The sequence below is a fragment of the Monodon monoceros genome, unplaced genomic scaffold (assembly GCF_005190385.1).
Source record: "Monodon monoceros isolate NGI ecotype Baffin Bay Population unplaced genomic scaffold, NGI_Narwhal_1 Super_Scaffold_4, whole genome shotgun sequence".
In the NCBI taxonomy this organism is placed as follows: domain Eukaryota; kingdom Metazoa; phylum Chordata; class Mammalia; order Artiodactyla; family Monodontidae; genus Monodon; species Monodon monoceros.
The window spans coordinates 71092632-71109721 of record NW_021703781.1 but is presented as its reverse complement, the minus strand read 5'-3'; the positions used below and the strand labels follow the sequence as shown (position 1 = coordinate 71109721).

At 40.1% G+C, this 17090-nt stretch overlaps 1 protein-coding gene across 8 annotated transcripts in view; it reads right to left on the bottom strand.

Moving 5' to 3' along the window:
* INPP5F (inositol polyphosphate-5-phosphatase F) overlaps positions 1 to 17090 on the bottom strand; it is a 92674-nt gene that overhangs the window by 5304 nt on the left and 70280 nt on the right. For 3 of the 8 annotated variants that reach the window (XM_029244758.1, XM_029244759.1, XM_029244760.1), the window contains 5 exons: positions 15631 to 15759; positions 9783 to 9900; positions 7250 to 7448; positions 1297 to 1368; positions 228 to 301 (listed from right to left, as the gene is read on the bottom strand). In XM_029244758.1, coding sequence (XP_029100591.1) covers positions 228 to 301; positions 1297 to 1368; positions 7250 to 7448; positions 9783 to 9900; positions 15631 to 15759 — 592 coding nt within the window. Of the gene's footprint in view, positions 1 to 227; positions 302 to 1296; positions 1369 to 7249; positions 7449 to 9782; positions 10440 to 15630; positions 15760 to 16419; positions 16721 to 17090 lie in introns of those variants that run through there. The other 5 variants (XM_029244761.1, XM_029244762.1, XM_029244763.1 and 2 more) reach the window with 5 other exon arrangements.

Genomic DNA, 17090 nt, shown 5'->3' with positions numbered 1-17090 from the left:
AGGGTTAATCTTCACAAGGCAAGTAATGAAAGAAATATAGTTGTTATTATTAGACTATTATCCATCACTAATCTCTCAAAATCAGAAGGGAATCCTAAGAAATGTACTACTTAGACTATCCCCTTCTGATTCTAATAAGATGTTATACCACGTGCTTAAATAATGACCCATTCTTAGAAGAAACAATATTTGCTTTCTATGACTTGGTTTAGTATGTTAAAATTTACCTATTTCAATTTTTTCCAGATCTTGTAGACTTAGTCGTTGATACTGGTTTACTTTGTCAACTTCATCATCATAACTAGACAAAGGAAAGAGAGTAAGAAGAGGATTAAAATCAAAAGCATATGTGGCTTGTCAGCTGAGGTATAACAGCAACTACTATGCAGTTAAAATCTTCCACAGCACAATACATTCTGGGGTAAATTAGTTTTTATTTTGACACTAATATTTATATATATATGTATACACACACACATAAATATATAGTTCAACAGCTAAAGGAAAATCAGTTTATACATCTTACACTAAAAGAAATCAAACCAACAAACCTAACAACCTAAAAGGAGAGAAAAACACATACATATACTGAAGCTATGTATTCCTGATACAGCAGATAAATCTGATATCCAAAATCAAGAATGAGAAATCCATATGATCAGTGCCAATAGGCACCTGGGCCAATGACTGAAAAATGACAGTTCACACAAGGCCAAAAAGAAAGTAAATATATATGTATTTGAAAAAAATAAACCTCAATTCTGGTAAAGCTATGAGGAAGTACTTGTATTTCTGCTAGTGGCATTGTTAACTGGTAGTCTTTCCGGAGACCAATCTTGCAGTAAGGCACAAAAGTCATATATTCATCATACCCTTATAATCAGAGAAGTGCATGTGCACACACATAAAATTATCTGCACATAGACAGCTGTATCATTCATAATAGCAAAAAAGATGGGAGTATTTTAATGCCTAACAATGGAGAAACATTTAACTAAGGTATAGTAATAAAAAACAATGCTATATGGTCATTCACAATAAAAATATGTGGAATACATCAAAACTTGAGCTCTATAGGAAATACTACTAAAAGAACACTTATATAAACACACTGATTATAAGCACTTTCAAACCGAAGTCAGAGTGATGTAACAATTATGTAAGGTAAAGGGGTTCAGTGAAATTTCTTAAAATACGTAAAACTAGATTAACTTTTTTGTGTTACAAATTCTAAAAAGGAAATTTACTCGCATTGAAAAATAAAAAGTAAAAGCTTTAAATCAATAAGCAACTTACTAGGCCACGTAGTAGGCAGAGTTAGAAAGCAGTAACAGCACATCCACATCTCTGTGAGTAGCATCAATGAGGCTAAACAAACATGACACAGGGAATTAAATATTTTTGTTTTCATTTACCTTTTTTTTCTACAGCAGATCCACTTATGATAAAAGATTGGAGGGGCTGGGGTGGGGAAAAAAAATCAATCAACGAGTCCTACTTCTTCAGTTAAATATATATAATCTATCCATCTGGAAATTTTTAAAAAACCGAAAAACCAAGAACCCAGTTTAGGAAGGTGGGGTAGGTGAAGGAAAGGACTGGAGCTGAGAAGAGATCCCTTCTCAGAGAGGTAGCCAAGGAGGAGAGAGTGCTCAGGGGAAATGGGATAATGGGGGCGGGGGACTGGATGATGGTAGAGGGGGTAAGGGTTGGAAAGAAAGGAAAATGTGAGGCTGAGAAAAGAGAAATTGTCTAGATCATCTCACATGACCTAACCTTCAAAATGACACTGCACATTTAGGGTATTTTTACACTCATGTAGAATGCATCCTTTGAAAGAACTTTACGTAAATGTAGTGTTTATGTGCAAAAATGGAACCCAGCCCAAACTACTTTGCATTTTTCTTACTACAGATTTACTCAGCTTTTAAGGAATGAGTAAACATTTCTTTACTCTAAGTCCATTTTGCCATATTTTATTTCCACTCTAAAGTCAAGTATCAGAATAAGGGATTAACCATTAAACCAAATACTAATTTTTTTAAAAAGGTCAACACAGAAAATCTACACATAGTCAACAGATAACACGGGCAGAATCCGAACTCAAACTTTCATCTATTAAAACAGCATTTCCAATCAAAAGGTGAAATTAATCCACGCCTCTTATACTGTTTCTCAAAATTCCACTGTTGGAGTGGATATTTCTACCTTAGAATTTCATAGCTATTTGCAAAGACTTACCAAATGCTACTGAAAAACAAATGGAAAACAGGAGGGAGAAAAAATCACTTGGAGTTTAAGTCACGTACATAATCTGCGTAAGAATGAGGTCACTCTTTAACAGGTACTGCAGAGAACTTTACCAAGATCTTCCAGTGCAGGATTTTACCTCGGCAGCACGTTGCTGCAGCGTTAACTCTAACAGTCTTAATGTAAAATAACAAACTGACCTCAATTTTCACCAAAAATATGCCCCCAAAATACAACTAATTAGGTCAGAAGCCAGAACCCAATGAATACACAGACTGATCCAAAATATGAGCAATAACCAACCAACGGTAAAGAAAAAACCACAAATTCTATGATTTTGGCAGAGGCTCACTGAGAACAGACTAATGACGTAAAACGTAATTTAGTTGTGCGCATTGGTACTTACGTGCACTCTTAAAATTGTCGCTTGAGCCAAGCCATAAAAATTACGTCACGACACGTACTGTAATATGAAATAAATTCTAACCCTACTAATTAGTGTTACTTTATCTTAGTTTCTATTTTGACACTAATATTTACATCGGTCAAACATGATCTCGGTCAAAAGCATCCTGTCCGGACGAAAAGCACTTGGCACGTGACAGACAGTCGAGAAAAATGTCAGCCCTCCCCCCCACCGCATTTTTATCGACGTATAAGCTGCAGTAAATACTTAATTTCCCTCCCCACCACCCTCCGCCCCACTTAAACAGAAAAAAAAACCAGAAAACGCACACTTTTTTTTTTTTAAACACGAACAAGAAAAACAAGAAACCCCGTTTCAGGGCTCCCCGCCCCCGCGCCTGCAGCTGGGAAGCGGCGCTGCGCTACTCGCTTTTCTCTTCCCACCAGTCAGGCATCCCCTCCTTCCACACGATGAACACGAACACCGCCAGCACCACATGCAGCCCCACCACCGCGACAATGGTCGCGTAAAAGCCACTGTCATCAGGCGACATTAACAGGAGGCTTTGGAAAAGAAGTAATTTACAGGAAAAATACAACCCCACGGGAACTTTAACCATAAGTCCTGCAAAAAGGAGAAAAATTTTGAAAGTCGTCGCCAGGCTGCCGCCTTCGGGCTTGGGCTCGGCGGCGTTGCCGGCGGCACTGCCCGTGGCGTTCGCCTGCCGCTGGGCGGTCGGAGGAGGCCGGTGGGAGCGTGGCATCCCGTCAGTCCGTCCGTCCGTCCACGAGTCGAAGCTCAGTCAGAGCCGCTGGCAGCAGAGATACCACCTGCAGCGACTGCGCTGACTGCGGCAACTGCAGCGCGGCCGCGCCGGGTCACGCCCAGAACCTCAGCCCGCTTCCGCTGCCCGCCTCCGCCGCGGCGCACGCCTAGTGCGCAGGCGTGGCCGGTCCGGCACCGCCCTCGCCGCGAGCAGGCCGGGTTCCCGGGCCAGCGGAGAGGGGCACCGAGGTGGCCGCGGGCTCTGGTCCCCCAGCCCGGCTCCCGTGAGAGCGCACGCACGCCTTTGCGAAGGGCCATCTCTGCTGGCCGGAGGGCTGCTAGCGGGCGGGCTGCAGCGCACCTCACTAGTCCACTAATGCGGGTACAAGTGGTCATGTGCTCTGGGTGTAAGAAAAAGTGAGTCCGAGTGGGACAAAATAAAGAGTTGGCTTTGTGCTGATGCTGAAGGGCACCTGGACGGTACCGCCGATTTCCCGTCACATAAAAGATTCCTCCCCCGGCCGCAGCGCGCCAGCCGGCGCTTATCAGCTGTCATTCAAGTCAGCTTTCCTTGCAGCCGCTGCGACCGCTTGGAAGGGAAAGGACACAGAACGGCCCGAGAGGTCTGATCTGTATGCGCCAGGGGCTGTCCGCGGGGAACAAACTGAGCTGTGCTCAGTGTTTAACAGAAAAAGGCTCGGAGCCGGGGGTGGGCACCGGGTAAGCACGAAGGACGGCAGAAACCAAGCAAACGGCACAAAGCTGTGCTGGACAGTTCCTGCTGGGGTGCTGGGAGGTAAAGAAAAAGGGAACGGCAGCCATTCTTGCTGAGCTGCGCAGGACGGAGCATTTGTAACTTTTTCTGCCAGGTATTTAAACAGGGCGGTGATTGCAGTGAAGTGAGTGAGGCACTGGTCCCTGGCGCAAAATTTAAGGGGATGCCAAAAAAACTGAGCCATCAAGGTAAGTTTTTAGTGCAATATTTTTAAAAAAATCAATATTAATGCAAACATATCATGATATAACATCAACATTTCAAATAAAGATAGGATCTGACCCTGCAACCTGTACAACCCTGTCTCACTTGCCTCACCCTAATCCCAGCCCTGGTTCCTGTAAAACTTTATTTACAAAAAAACATGTAGCCCAATTCAACAAGAAGACACACAACCCAATTTTTTAAATGAGCAAAGGATTTGAATAGACATTTTTCTAAGGAAGACAAATGCCCACCAAGCACAAGAAAAAAAAATGCTCAACATCATGTGTCACTAGGGAAATACAAATCAAAACCACAATGTGATACTCCTTTACACCCCCTAGGATGACTACAGTAAAAAACCATGGAAAACAAGTGTTGGTGAGGACATGGAAAAACTGGAACCCTCCTACATCACTAGTAGGAATGTAAAATGGTGCAGCCACTGTGGAAAATAGTTTGGTGGTTTCTCAGAAGTTAACGCATTGAATTATATGTGGCCTGGCAATTTCCCCTCCTAGGTATACACCCAAAAGAAAAACAGGTGCGCAAACAAAAATGTGTACGTGAGTATTCACAGCATCACTATTTACAACAGAATAGCCAGAAGGTGGAAACATAAATGCCCAAAGGAAGAGTGAATAAACAAAATGCGGTCTATCCATACAATGAAATACTATTCAGCCATAAAAAGGAATGAAGTTCTGATACATGCCACAACGCCCATGAGCCATGAAAATATTATGCTAAGTGAATGAAGCCAGTCACAAAGGCTACATATTACATGATTACATTTATATAAAGTGTCCAGAATACACGAGTCCAGAGAGAAGTATCAATAGATTAGTGGCTGCTTAGGGGGTGAGGGTGGGGAGAGAGTATGCGGATTCTCTTTGTGGTGATAAAAATGTTCTAAAACTGACCAAAGTGATGGTTGCACAACTCTGAATATTCTAAAAGCCACTGAATTGTACGCTTTAAATGGGCGAATTGTATGCTATATGAATAGCATCTTGATAAAGGTGTTTTTAAAAACCACACACACAGCATGAGGCAGACAGGTGCTGACTGCTGAAGCCTCCAAGCTCAAGGGGCTGAACTCACCACTGGCTGTCTGGGGACCTAAGCCCCCAAAGCCATTCCCAGAGCTACCTCTTGCTGTCCTCCACCAGGGGCTGCCTGTTCTGGGTCCACATCCCTGGCTCAGTAGACGGACTGTACAAAGGCTCTATAGCAAACTCAGAGAGCCAAAGAGCAGGTTTCCAAACATCTCCCTTCAAGAGAAAGGGAAAACTATCCACCATCTGGAAAATCTTTATGCCTTGCAAATGCAGATAAATACCAGTAGCAAATTTAAAGCAATCTTAGCAGTGTTAGAAAGGATGATAACCACAAAGTATCTCTAATAAGAAGGACAGTTCTTGGGACTTCCCTGGTGGTGCAGTGGTTAAGAATCCGCCTGCCAACGCAGGGCACATGGGTTCGAGCCCTGGTCCGGGAAGATCCCACATGCCGCAGAGCAACTAAGTCCGTGTGCCGCAACTGCTGAGCCTGCGCTCTAGAGTCCGTGAGGCACAACTACTGAAGCCCGCGTGCCTAGAGCCCGCGCTCTACAACAAGAGAAGCCACCCAATGAGAAGCCTGCACACCGCAATGAAGAGTAGCCCCCACTCGCTAGAACTAGAGAAAAGCCTGCACGCAGCAACGAAGACCCAACGCAGACAAAAATAAAAATAATTTTTAAAAAAAACCACTTGATCTAAGGAAAATGATATTGACAATCATGACACCTTCAAAAAAGTGAAGTGCAAAGTTAAAACTCAAGCAAAATGCAGATGTGATACCTGCAGTTATTTCTGAATGGGAATTAAAAGTACTACCTTTTGGGAGTTTTTGTTTGTTTCATGCTGCATTAAATTTGACTGCTATTTTAAAAACAACAACTAACGTACATGAATAAAAATTTTTTACCAAATGGCTTATAAGAGCACAGAAATTTTCTGCTAAGTTGTGTGTGAGGAAAACCTCATCTTTTAAGAGTCCAAAAATTGCATCCATACATATAATACTAACTATCAAAGTGAAATAATCCATGGAATTAAAGTCATGGAAGGTTTCCCTATGAAGCTACAGTCAATGTTGCCTTTCGCTCATTTTAATATATGTATACTACCTTGCGTCCTACTGTTCTTTCAAGCTTATTTTATGCCCCTTTTATTAAAAACATATGAAATGTAAAATAAAATCTAAATAAAGCCTTTTATTCTCAGAGCTTGGTCTAGAATTTTCTGAAGTGTTTCTGATTCGTAATATTGAAAATTATAATTTTAGATTTTAGCCTGAAAGCAAGCATTCAATCTGGTGGATAAATTTGGATCCTGCCATTCAGTTGATATTTTAAAGACCCACTTGAAACTGGATGCTTTTTGTTTAAAAAAGAACGTTAAGTATTAGTTGCCCTATTTATTTTATGAAAGACCAGGACCACTTTACAACCCAAAGTAACTAGCATCATTAAACCTGTTGGTACACTCAGTTTTGTGCATTAATACAATAAACCTAGATTCTGGGGCATGGAGTGGGGTTGGGGGCAGGGGAGAACTCAAGAAACAAGCTTTGAACTGTAGTTTCACCATTTGGGTTTTTAAAAAATCAAATATTGCTAGTGCCCCCTTAATTTTACGGCCAAGGTGAGTATCTTAGCTTGCCTTAGTACCAGCCGTGTATTTGAGAACTGCTATGAACTATGCATCCATGCCCACAGCTCTATGGACAATTGCTAGCAATAATTAGGACAACTTAACAACGTCAGAAAGCACGTTAGTTACCAGGACACCACTCCAACTCACCTGGGGTCACAGTCAATGAGGGCCCAGCCCCCATGGAACTTTTCATTATCAGGCAGCAGTAACTTCATGTAACTTTGTAAGAGCTGACTAATTAGTTCCTGGTGGCTTCTCTGATTTTCCTTATGCAAAGCTTCATGCTCTTTCTCCTTGGTAAATATGGAATAAAGATCTTCTGTCACTGGAATGCCTTGCATCAAATCTAGAGTAGAAAGTGTTAATATCTATCATCTTCTTAGTTTACTAATGCGTTTTTAAAAAGCAAAGAGAATACAAGACCTAAAATAATAAGACTCATTAAAAAACATAGGCATAAATCTTTAAAAAAATTTTTTTTGTGGTACGCGGGCCTCTCACGGCTGTGGCCTCTCCCGTTGCGGAGCACAGGCTCCGGACGCGCAGGCTCAGCGGCCATGGCTCACGGGCCCAGCCGCTCCGCGGCATGTGGGATCTTCCCGGACCGGGGCACGAACCCGTGTCCCCTGCATCGGCAGGCGGACTCCCAACCACTGCGCCACCAGGGAAGCCCAGGCATAAATCTTTGTGACCCTGGACTAGGCATGGTTTTTTTAGATATGAAACTAAAATCACAAGCCACAAAAGAAAAAACATAGTCAAAGTGGACACCATCAAAATTAAAAACTTTTGTGTCTCAAAGGACAATGTCATGAAAATTAAAAGGCAACCCACAGAATATGAGCGAATATTTAAAAATCATCTGTCTGATCAGGGACCTGTATCCAAGAATATATAAAGAATTCCAACAACTCAATAATAAAAAGACAAATAAGCCAATTTTAAAATGGGCAAAGGAACTGAACAGACAAGCTAACTTCGTCCAGGTACAGCACGCAGCTCGAGGCTTAACAAAATCATTGTAATCCCATTCCCTGTGCTTGTTTGGGACTGTAAGCCTGGAGGAGGCTTCTGGGAGAGATCTGCCAACCACTGACCCTTTCAGGGAAGCAGTAAGCCCAGACTGCTACTGGCCCCTCTCTCTTAAACTTGAAAAGATCCAGCTTCAGGGTTAGGATGAAGCTGATGCGACTGATCGTCAAAATGAGAGAGGAACAGAACGTGCCTCCTCAATGACATAACTGAGGCGCTAGATCAACCAAGAGAAAGAAAGGTATCTTAGTTTTCCTTGAATAAACTGCTAAAATCCAATTTTCCTATCAGCATGCACCCTATGTGTGGCAAATGGACCAAACTTAATTACACCAGACTTCTCAAGTTCCTAAATTGCCTATGCATAGGCCCTACTATTTCATTTATAATAAATAATCAGGTTAAAAAATAGGATTTATAAAATATTCTTAGAGACCATATGACAAGCTGTTACATTTGATTCTAATCCAGAATACTCTACATTTACTTTAATCCTAAAAGGTAATACTTTCATGAAAATTAAAGTTAAAATATGCCAAGGCATGAATTCCACTGGGCAATCTACCCTCCATTTCTTTTCTTAAATAGTGATAGGAATTGGTTAGGATAATCTCTAAATCTGATACCCTAATACCCTGTTAAATCATGCTTATAAGAAAGGATGCTATATTTGTCCATAGCAAGAACACATGGTAAACACTATACGAAGAAAGAAAATCATCTCGTTTTTCTCTCTCAGCCTTGAGTAATGGAAAAACAAATAGAATATGGAGTTTTTAGTCGATGAGGTTTTTAGGGCACCTTATTCCATACTCCAGGAGCCTCAACCCTGCCTTCTGTTACATGAATAACAAATTGACAAATACGTATGGAAATGAGCGGTTTCTTTTGCTGCTCCAGCCTAAAAAAACTGTCAAATTCTAATCTTGTAGGGACTTCCTTGGTGGTCCAGTGGTTAAGAATCCGCCTTCCAGGGACTTCCCTGGTGGCACAGTGGATAAGACTACACATTTCCAATGCAGGGGGCCCAGGTTCGATCCCTGGTCAGGGAACTAGATCCCATGTGCATGCCACAACTAAGAGTTTGCATTCCACAACTAAGGAGCCTGCATGCTGCAACTAAGGAGCCAGCGAGCCGCAACTAAGGAGCCCACCTGCTGCAACTAAGGAGCCTGCAAGCCACAACTAAGGAGCCCACCTGCCACAACTAAGACCCAGTACAACCAAAACAAACAAATAAATATTAAAAAAAAAAAAAAGAATCCGCCTCCCAATGCAGGGGATGTGGGTTCAATCACTGGTGGGGGAACTAAGATCCCACATGCCATGGGGCAACTAAGCCTGCACGCCGCAACTACTTAGCCCACACACCGCAACTAGAGAAGCCCGTGCACCGCGACGAAAGATCCTGCATGCCGCAACGAAGGTCCCACATGCTGCAACTAAGACCCAATGCAGCCAAATAAATAAATATTTTTTAAAAATTCTAATCTCGTAAAAATTTGATTTATTGGGTAAGATATTCAACACATAGACACAAATATATTATACAACATATGAACTATGTTAATGAAGTTGGTTACTGTAAAAGGTTAGTCACAGAAAGAATAACAAATTTGAGAGAGAGAAAGGCATTTATGTTCCTTACCTATAACGGCTTGCCTATAAGCATCCTTAAATCGATTCAGGTAATACCTATTTGCCGAGTTAACACCATCTTTCATAACTCCTGCTAACTTCCTTTCTCCTGTCCTTGTAAAGTCACCCTGTCAAGGAAAAAGTCACTTTAACAATTTATTCAAGCACAAAAATGTTCCTGAAGTCAATGTGGGCTTTTGATTCAAGACTGGAAATCTATAGGGTTTTATAATTTCCAAATAATGTAATTAAAATATCTACTAGTATTTGACTCGGATCCAAGCATGTCAAACAATTAAACATGCTATTGGTGACATAAAGTCTCCACAGTTAGATTGTGCCTTAAGGTAAAGCCATTCTTGGCAATCTGTAGAATATCTAGAATTTACAGGTCAAAACTTATTATATAACAAACAAAACAAAAAGATTTTCAAACCTCCAACTGGTATGATATTCAAAACACACATTTCTGATGTGGGAAAATGTAGACAGTTCCCTAGAGCTTATTATAATGGAATTTAATCTGCATATGTGGTTGTGTGTATATATAGAGAGAGCAGAGGTTTCCATACCTTGCTGCACATTACAATCCCTGTAGAATGATCCAATGAAGATTTAATTGTTTTGTTTCTCTTGGTTTTCACAACAAAGGTGTCAGAGCAAGTCCCTAGAGAGGTAGTGACTTAAACTTAAGGCAAGGAAAGCATAGTCTCTTTCTCCCGCATCCCAACCCCACTATTTCTATCCAAGGCAATCTTGGAAACAAGCCTGGTCCTAAAATTGACAGCTGAGGAAGAACATGTTGCCAATTAGGTCATTCGCAGGAAGTATTAATTTAGCAACATGAATCTATTATAAAAGAGAGAGACATGAATGCTGCATCCAAAGAATTTTAATATCAAAGGAAAAAAAGTGTTCCTCTTTTTTTTCCAGCTTTGTATAATTGACAAGTAGCATTGTATAAGTTTAAGGTGTACAATGTGATGATTTGATATATGTGTGTGTATATATATATAGTACTGTTAACTATAGTCACCATACTGTACGTTAGATCCCCAGAACTTATAACTGAAAGTTTGTACTTTTTGACCAATATCTCCCCATTTTCCCCATCCTCTGGTAAGCACCAATCTACTCAATGTTTCTATGAGTTTGACTTTTTAAAATTCCACGTATAAGTCAGATCATGCAGTATCTGTCTTTCTCTGTTTGCCTTATTTCACTTAACATAATGTCCTCAAGGTTCATCCATGTTGCTGCAAATATCAGGATTTTCCTTTTTTATGGCTGAATATTCCGTTATATATATATACACACACATTTTGTATACACACACACACATTTTCTTTAGCCATTCATCCACCATCAGATACTTAGGTTGTTTCCAGGTCTTGACTATTATGAATAGTGCTACAATGAACACAGGAGTACAGGTATTTCTGTGACATACTGATTTCATTTTCTTTGGATATATACTCATAAAATAAGATTGCTGGATCATATGGTAACTCCATTTTTAATTTTTTGAGGAACTTCCTTACCATTTTCCATAGTGGCTATGCCAATTTACATTCGCACCAACAATGTACAAGGGTTACCTTTTCTCCCAACACTTGTTATCTCTTGTCTTTTAGATAACACCCATTCCAACAGGTGGGAGGTGATAGCTCACTGTGGTTTTGATTTGCATTTCCCTGATGATTACTGATGTTGAGCACGTTTTTATGTACCTGTTGGCCATTTGTATATCCTCTTTGGAAAAATGGCTGTTCAGATCCTTTGCCTGTTGTAAAATCAGATTATTTGTTTTTTGCTATTGAGTTGCACTAGTTGGTTACATATTTTGGATATTAACCCTTTCTCAGACATATGGCTTGCAAATATTTTCTCCCATTCCATGGGTTGTCTTTTCATTTTGTTGATTATTTATTTTACTATGCAAAAGCTTTTTTTTGATGTAATCCCACTTGTTTATTTTTACTTTTCTTCTTGTGCTTTTAGTGTCATGTCCAAAAAATCATTGCTAAGATCAATGTCATGGAACTTTCCCTATGTTTTCTTGTAGGAGTAAACTAAAGTTTCAGGTTTTACAGTCTTTAATCCATTTCAAGTTAATTTTTGTGAATGGTGTAAGATAGGGGGTCCAGTTTAATTATTTTGCATGTGAATAACCAGTTTCCCAACAGCATTAGTGAAGAGACTATCATTTCCCCATTGAGTATCCTTGGCTCCCTTGTCAAATTATTAGTTGACTGATAGCGTGAGTTTATTTCTGGGCTCTCGGTTCTATTCCATTAGTCTATGTGCCTGTTTTTATGCCAGTACTGTTTTGATTACTACAGCTTTGTGATATAGTTTGAAATCAGGAAGTGGGATATCTCCAGTTTTGTTCTTTCTCAGGATTGCTTTGGCTATTAGGGGTCTCTTGTGGTTCCACATGAATTTTAGGATTTTTTTTCTATTTTTGTAGAAAATGCCAATGGAATTTTGATAGAGATTATATTGAATCTGGAGATGGCTTTGGGTAAATTTTTTTTTTTTTTTTTTTTGGTACGCGGGCCTGTCACTGTTGCAGCCTCTCCTGTTGTGGAGCACAGGCTCCGGATGAGCAGGCTCAGTGGCCATGGCTCATGGGCCCAGCCGCTCCGCGGCATGTGGGATCTTCCCGGACCAGGGCACGAACCTGTGTCCCCTGCATTGGCAGGCAGACTCTCAACCACTGCGCCACCAGGGAAGCGCTGGGTAATATTTTAATGTTAATTTTTCCAAGCCATGAACCTAGGCTATCTTCCATTTATTTGTGCCTTCTTCAATTTCTTTCATCAACGTCTTACAGTTTTTAGTGTACAGATCTTTCACCTTCTTGGTTAAGTTTATTCCTTACTATTTTATTGTTTTTGATGCTACTGTAAATGGGATTATTTTATTTCTTTTTTAGATAATCTCAATTAGCATATAGAAACGACAGATTTTGGTAGGTTGATTTTGTATCCTGCAACTTTACTGAATTCGTTTATTAGTTCTAACAGTTCTCTGGTGGAGTCTTTAGGATTTTCTATATAAGGTTGACCCTTTAACAATGTGGAGGTTAATCTTTGTATAACTTATAGCCGGCTTTCTGTATCCACATTCCCTCCACATCCAGGGATTCAACCAACCACAGACTGTGTAGTACTGTAGTATTTACAATTGAAAAATATCCACATATAAAGTGGACCCGTGTAATTCAAACCCATGTTGTTCAAAGTCAACTGCATAAGAACACACCACCTGCAAATCAAGACAATGTTACTTCTTCCCTTCCAATTTGGATGCTTTTTATTTCTTTCTCTTGCCTGATTGCCCTGGCTAGGACTTCCAGCACTATGATGAATAGGAGTGGTGAAAGTGAGCAACTTTGTCTTGTTCCTGATCTGAGAGGAAAGCTTTCAGTTTTCACCACGGGGTGAAAGGATGTTGAATTTTGTCAAACACTTTTTTTTTTGCATCTACTGAGATGATCCTATGATTTTTATCTTTCATTCTATTGATGTGGTGTAACACATTTATTGATTTTCAAATTCTGAACCAGGGGTAAGTCCCTCTTCCTCATGGAATATGATCCCTTTAATGAGCTGCTGAATTTGGTTTGTTAGTATTTTGTTGAGAATTTTTGTATCTACAGTAATCAGGGACATGGGCTCAGAGTTTTCTTCTTGTGTCTTTATCTAATTTATGTATCAGGGCCTCATAGAAACAGTTTGGAAGTGTTCCCTCTTCTATTTTTTGAAAAGAGTTTGAAAAGGACTGGTATTAATTCTTCTTTAAATGTTTGTAGAATTCACATGTGAAACCACCTAGTCCTGGGCTTTTCTTAGTTGGGAGCTTTTTGATTACTGATTCAATCTCCTTACTCATTGGTCTATTCAGATTTTGTTTCTTCATCATTCAGTCCGGTAGGTCGTATCTTTCTAGGAATTAATCCATTTCCTCTAAATTGTTCAATTTGTTGGCATACGCCTGTTCATAGTAGTCTCATAATCCTATGTATTTCTGTGGTATCAGTTGTAATATCTCTTTCATTTATAATTTTGAGTTCTCTTTTTTCCTTGGTTAGCCTAGCTAAGAGTTTGTCAATTTTGTTTATCTCTTCAACAGCCAACTCTTAACTTTGTTGATCTTTTCTATTGTTTTTCTATTTTCTATTTCACATATTTCTGGTCTAATCTTTATTACTTCCTTCCTCTTGCCAACTTTAGGTTTAGTTTCTTCTTCTTTTTCTAGCTCTTTGAGGTGTAATTGTTAGGTTGAGATCTTCCTTTTTTCTTAATATAGGCATTTATAGCTATAAAGTTTCCTCTTAGAACTGCTTTTGCTGCATCCCATAAATTTTGGTATGTTGTGTTTCCAGTTTAATTTGTTTCAAGGTATTTTTTGATTTCCCTTTTGATTTCTTCTTTGATCCATCTGTTGTTCAAGAGTATGTTAATTGCCACATATTTGTGAATTTTCCAATTTTCCTCCTGTTACTGATTTCTAGTTTCATACCACTGTGCTCAGAAAAGATACCTGATATAATTTCTATCTTCTTGAAGTTGCTGAGACTTGTTTTGTGGCCTAACATATAATCTATCCTGGAGAATGTTTCGTTTGTGCTTCTGAAAAATGTGTGTTCTACTGTTGGTGGATGGAATGTTCTGTATATGTCTGTTAGGTGCATAGGGTCTATAGTGTTGTTCAAATTCGTTGTTTCTTTATTGATTTTCTGCCTGGATAATCTATCCATTGTTGAGAGTGGGCTGTTAAAGTCCTCTACTATTATTGTAATGCTGTTTATTTCTCATTTTAGTTTTATTAGTATTTGCATTATACATTTAGGTGCTCTGACGTTGAGTGCATAAGTAGTACTTCTCTTTAAACAATAACTTGCACAAGGATTTCTAAAGTTCAGTTTCCTTAATTAACAAAAAGCTTTTTGACATTCATCACCCAACTAAAAGATGGATAATCTGATGCTTGTTGAGCTCTCGATGGTACAATTTGTTATAACAAATATCCTGGGGTGAACTATTACCTTGAAGGAAAACTAACATAAACCTAATTTAAGCTAATTCAACCACTTCCTATGGCCCACAGAGGGAGTCTTTAGTGACCAGTGACTACAGTTTACATTTACATTAAATTCTGTGAAGATCAGCTTGGTGGGATCTTCAAAAGACTTTATGTATAACAATCACAAAAAGATAATAAAACTTTTCTTCAACAATTTACTATGTGTCAGGGAATGGTCTAAGCTCTAACATGTTATTAACTCATATAATCCCATGCCAATTTTTTGAAGTGGGCCTAGTATTATTCCTGTTTTACAAATGAAGAGACAGACACAGAGAAGTTAAGTGACTTGCCCATAGTCACAGAGCTAGTAAGAGGCAGGGTTGGGATTCAAGTTCAGAGGAGGCAAATTATACCAGGGACCCAAATCCCACCAATATAGACATGTTTTATTTTGTCTGTATAAAGTTTTAACCGCCATACTTAAAATTCCAACTTTCCAAACTCCCTTGAAAACTGGGAGATCTAGCAACATTGGGCCTCCATCCCCATTAGGAAGTAGCAGAACAGCACCTTCCTAAGACAACATATGCTCTTCCTCAGGCCCACACAGCCCATCTCTCCCTTTAATCTAATGGGTCACATTACCTGGCATCTGTGGAATTTGAATGTGTGACCCCTGCCTTACCCAAACATTCCAGAAAGGAGTCAACTACATACACCTACCACCTGAAGCCCATGTACTTTTCTCTCAAAAACCAAGTTGGTTTTAAACTATACCCTGTGTCCCACATAATGACCCACAGATGCTGGCTGCAGGTACTTACCTTCAGGGCAGCTGTCCCAGCATACTGTCTGCTAATGGAGTCACCGTTGTTGGCCCACATTATCTGATAAATGCGATTGCATTTCACCGGTAGTGGCTGCTCTGGGGGCATCACACCTAATTTTTTCAGCTAAAATTAATACATTGGTAGATTAACTGCATATAAGCCAGGACACTATAGCATAAAATGTATACTGCAGAGAAAGGAAGCATATGCATGTACAATTTAGGACCCTTAAATTTTAAAAAATGATGTTTTCAGACTTTTTCAAAATTAAGCACCACTTGAAAGACAGCTTTATGAATTGCTACATCTGAATAAATAGAATAAAAAATTTATACTGTTTTGCTGTAATTTTTAATGTGTAGACTCATACTATTATATTTTGTCTTTCTTTTAAATTTGGCTATGAAGTGAAACTAACCATCAAAAAACCATATAGAAACAACAATAATATTAATAGTAGCAGAGCAGTAAGTGCCCAATAAATGTTAAGTCTGGTGCCACATTCTAAGAGCTTTTTTTAAATATAAATTTATTTTATTTTTGGCTGCATTAGGTCTTTGTTGCTGAGCATGGGCTTTCTCTATTTATGGTGGGCAGGGGCTACTCTTCGTTGTGGTGTGTGGGCTTCTCACTGCAGTGGCTTCTCTTGTCGCAGAGCATGGGCTCTAGGATGCGGGCTTCAGTAGTTGTGGCACGTGGGCTCAGTAGTCGTGGCTTGTGGGCTCTAGAGTGCAGGCTCAGTAGTTTTGGCGCACAGGCTTAGTTGCTCTGCGGCATGTGGGATCTTCCCGGATCAGAGCTCGAACCCATGTCCCCTGCAGTGGCAGGTGGATTCTTAACCACTGCGCCACCAGGGAAGTCCGAGCTTTTTAAAATAAATTATCTCATTTACTCCTCATAACCACCCTGTGCAATCAATACTCTTATTACCCCCATTTATAGATGAGGAGATAGAAGTTTGGAGAGGTTGAATTCTTTGCATGGGGTCGACACCTTGTATGTGCTAGGGCCAGGGCTTGATCTTCAAAGCCTGGCTGCTTCAGTGTGACAGTAGAAGGCATCCCCAAAGGATAGTCACAAGGTTCTATCAGGAGAAAAAAACATGCTAGGAATGTCAACCTTGGGAATTCATTACCCAGGTGTTACAGGGCTGAAAGATCTAAAAGGGGACACTGAGGTAAGAGATATAATGACTCCAGGAAACAGCAGGGTTGGGGCACAAAGGGAAGAGGCTGGTTCTGTGGTGCCAAAGGAACCAAAGCCACAGAGAGGGTGCTGATGATGGGAATATAACACGGGTGAAGGAACTTGTCCCCTTGTCCTCCTCCAGCCTCATGGTCTTCCTTTAATGCCCTCTATTGGCAGAGCCTGACATGGAACCAGCTGGTTGAGCAGAAAGGTGGTGTGCAGACCCCATGCTCCAATACAGAAGCGAGTGTTTGGAGCTGAGAGAA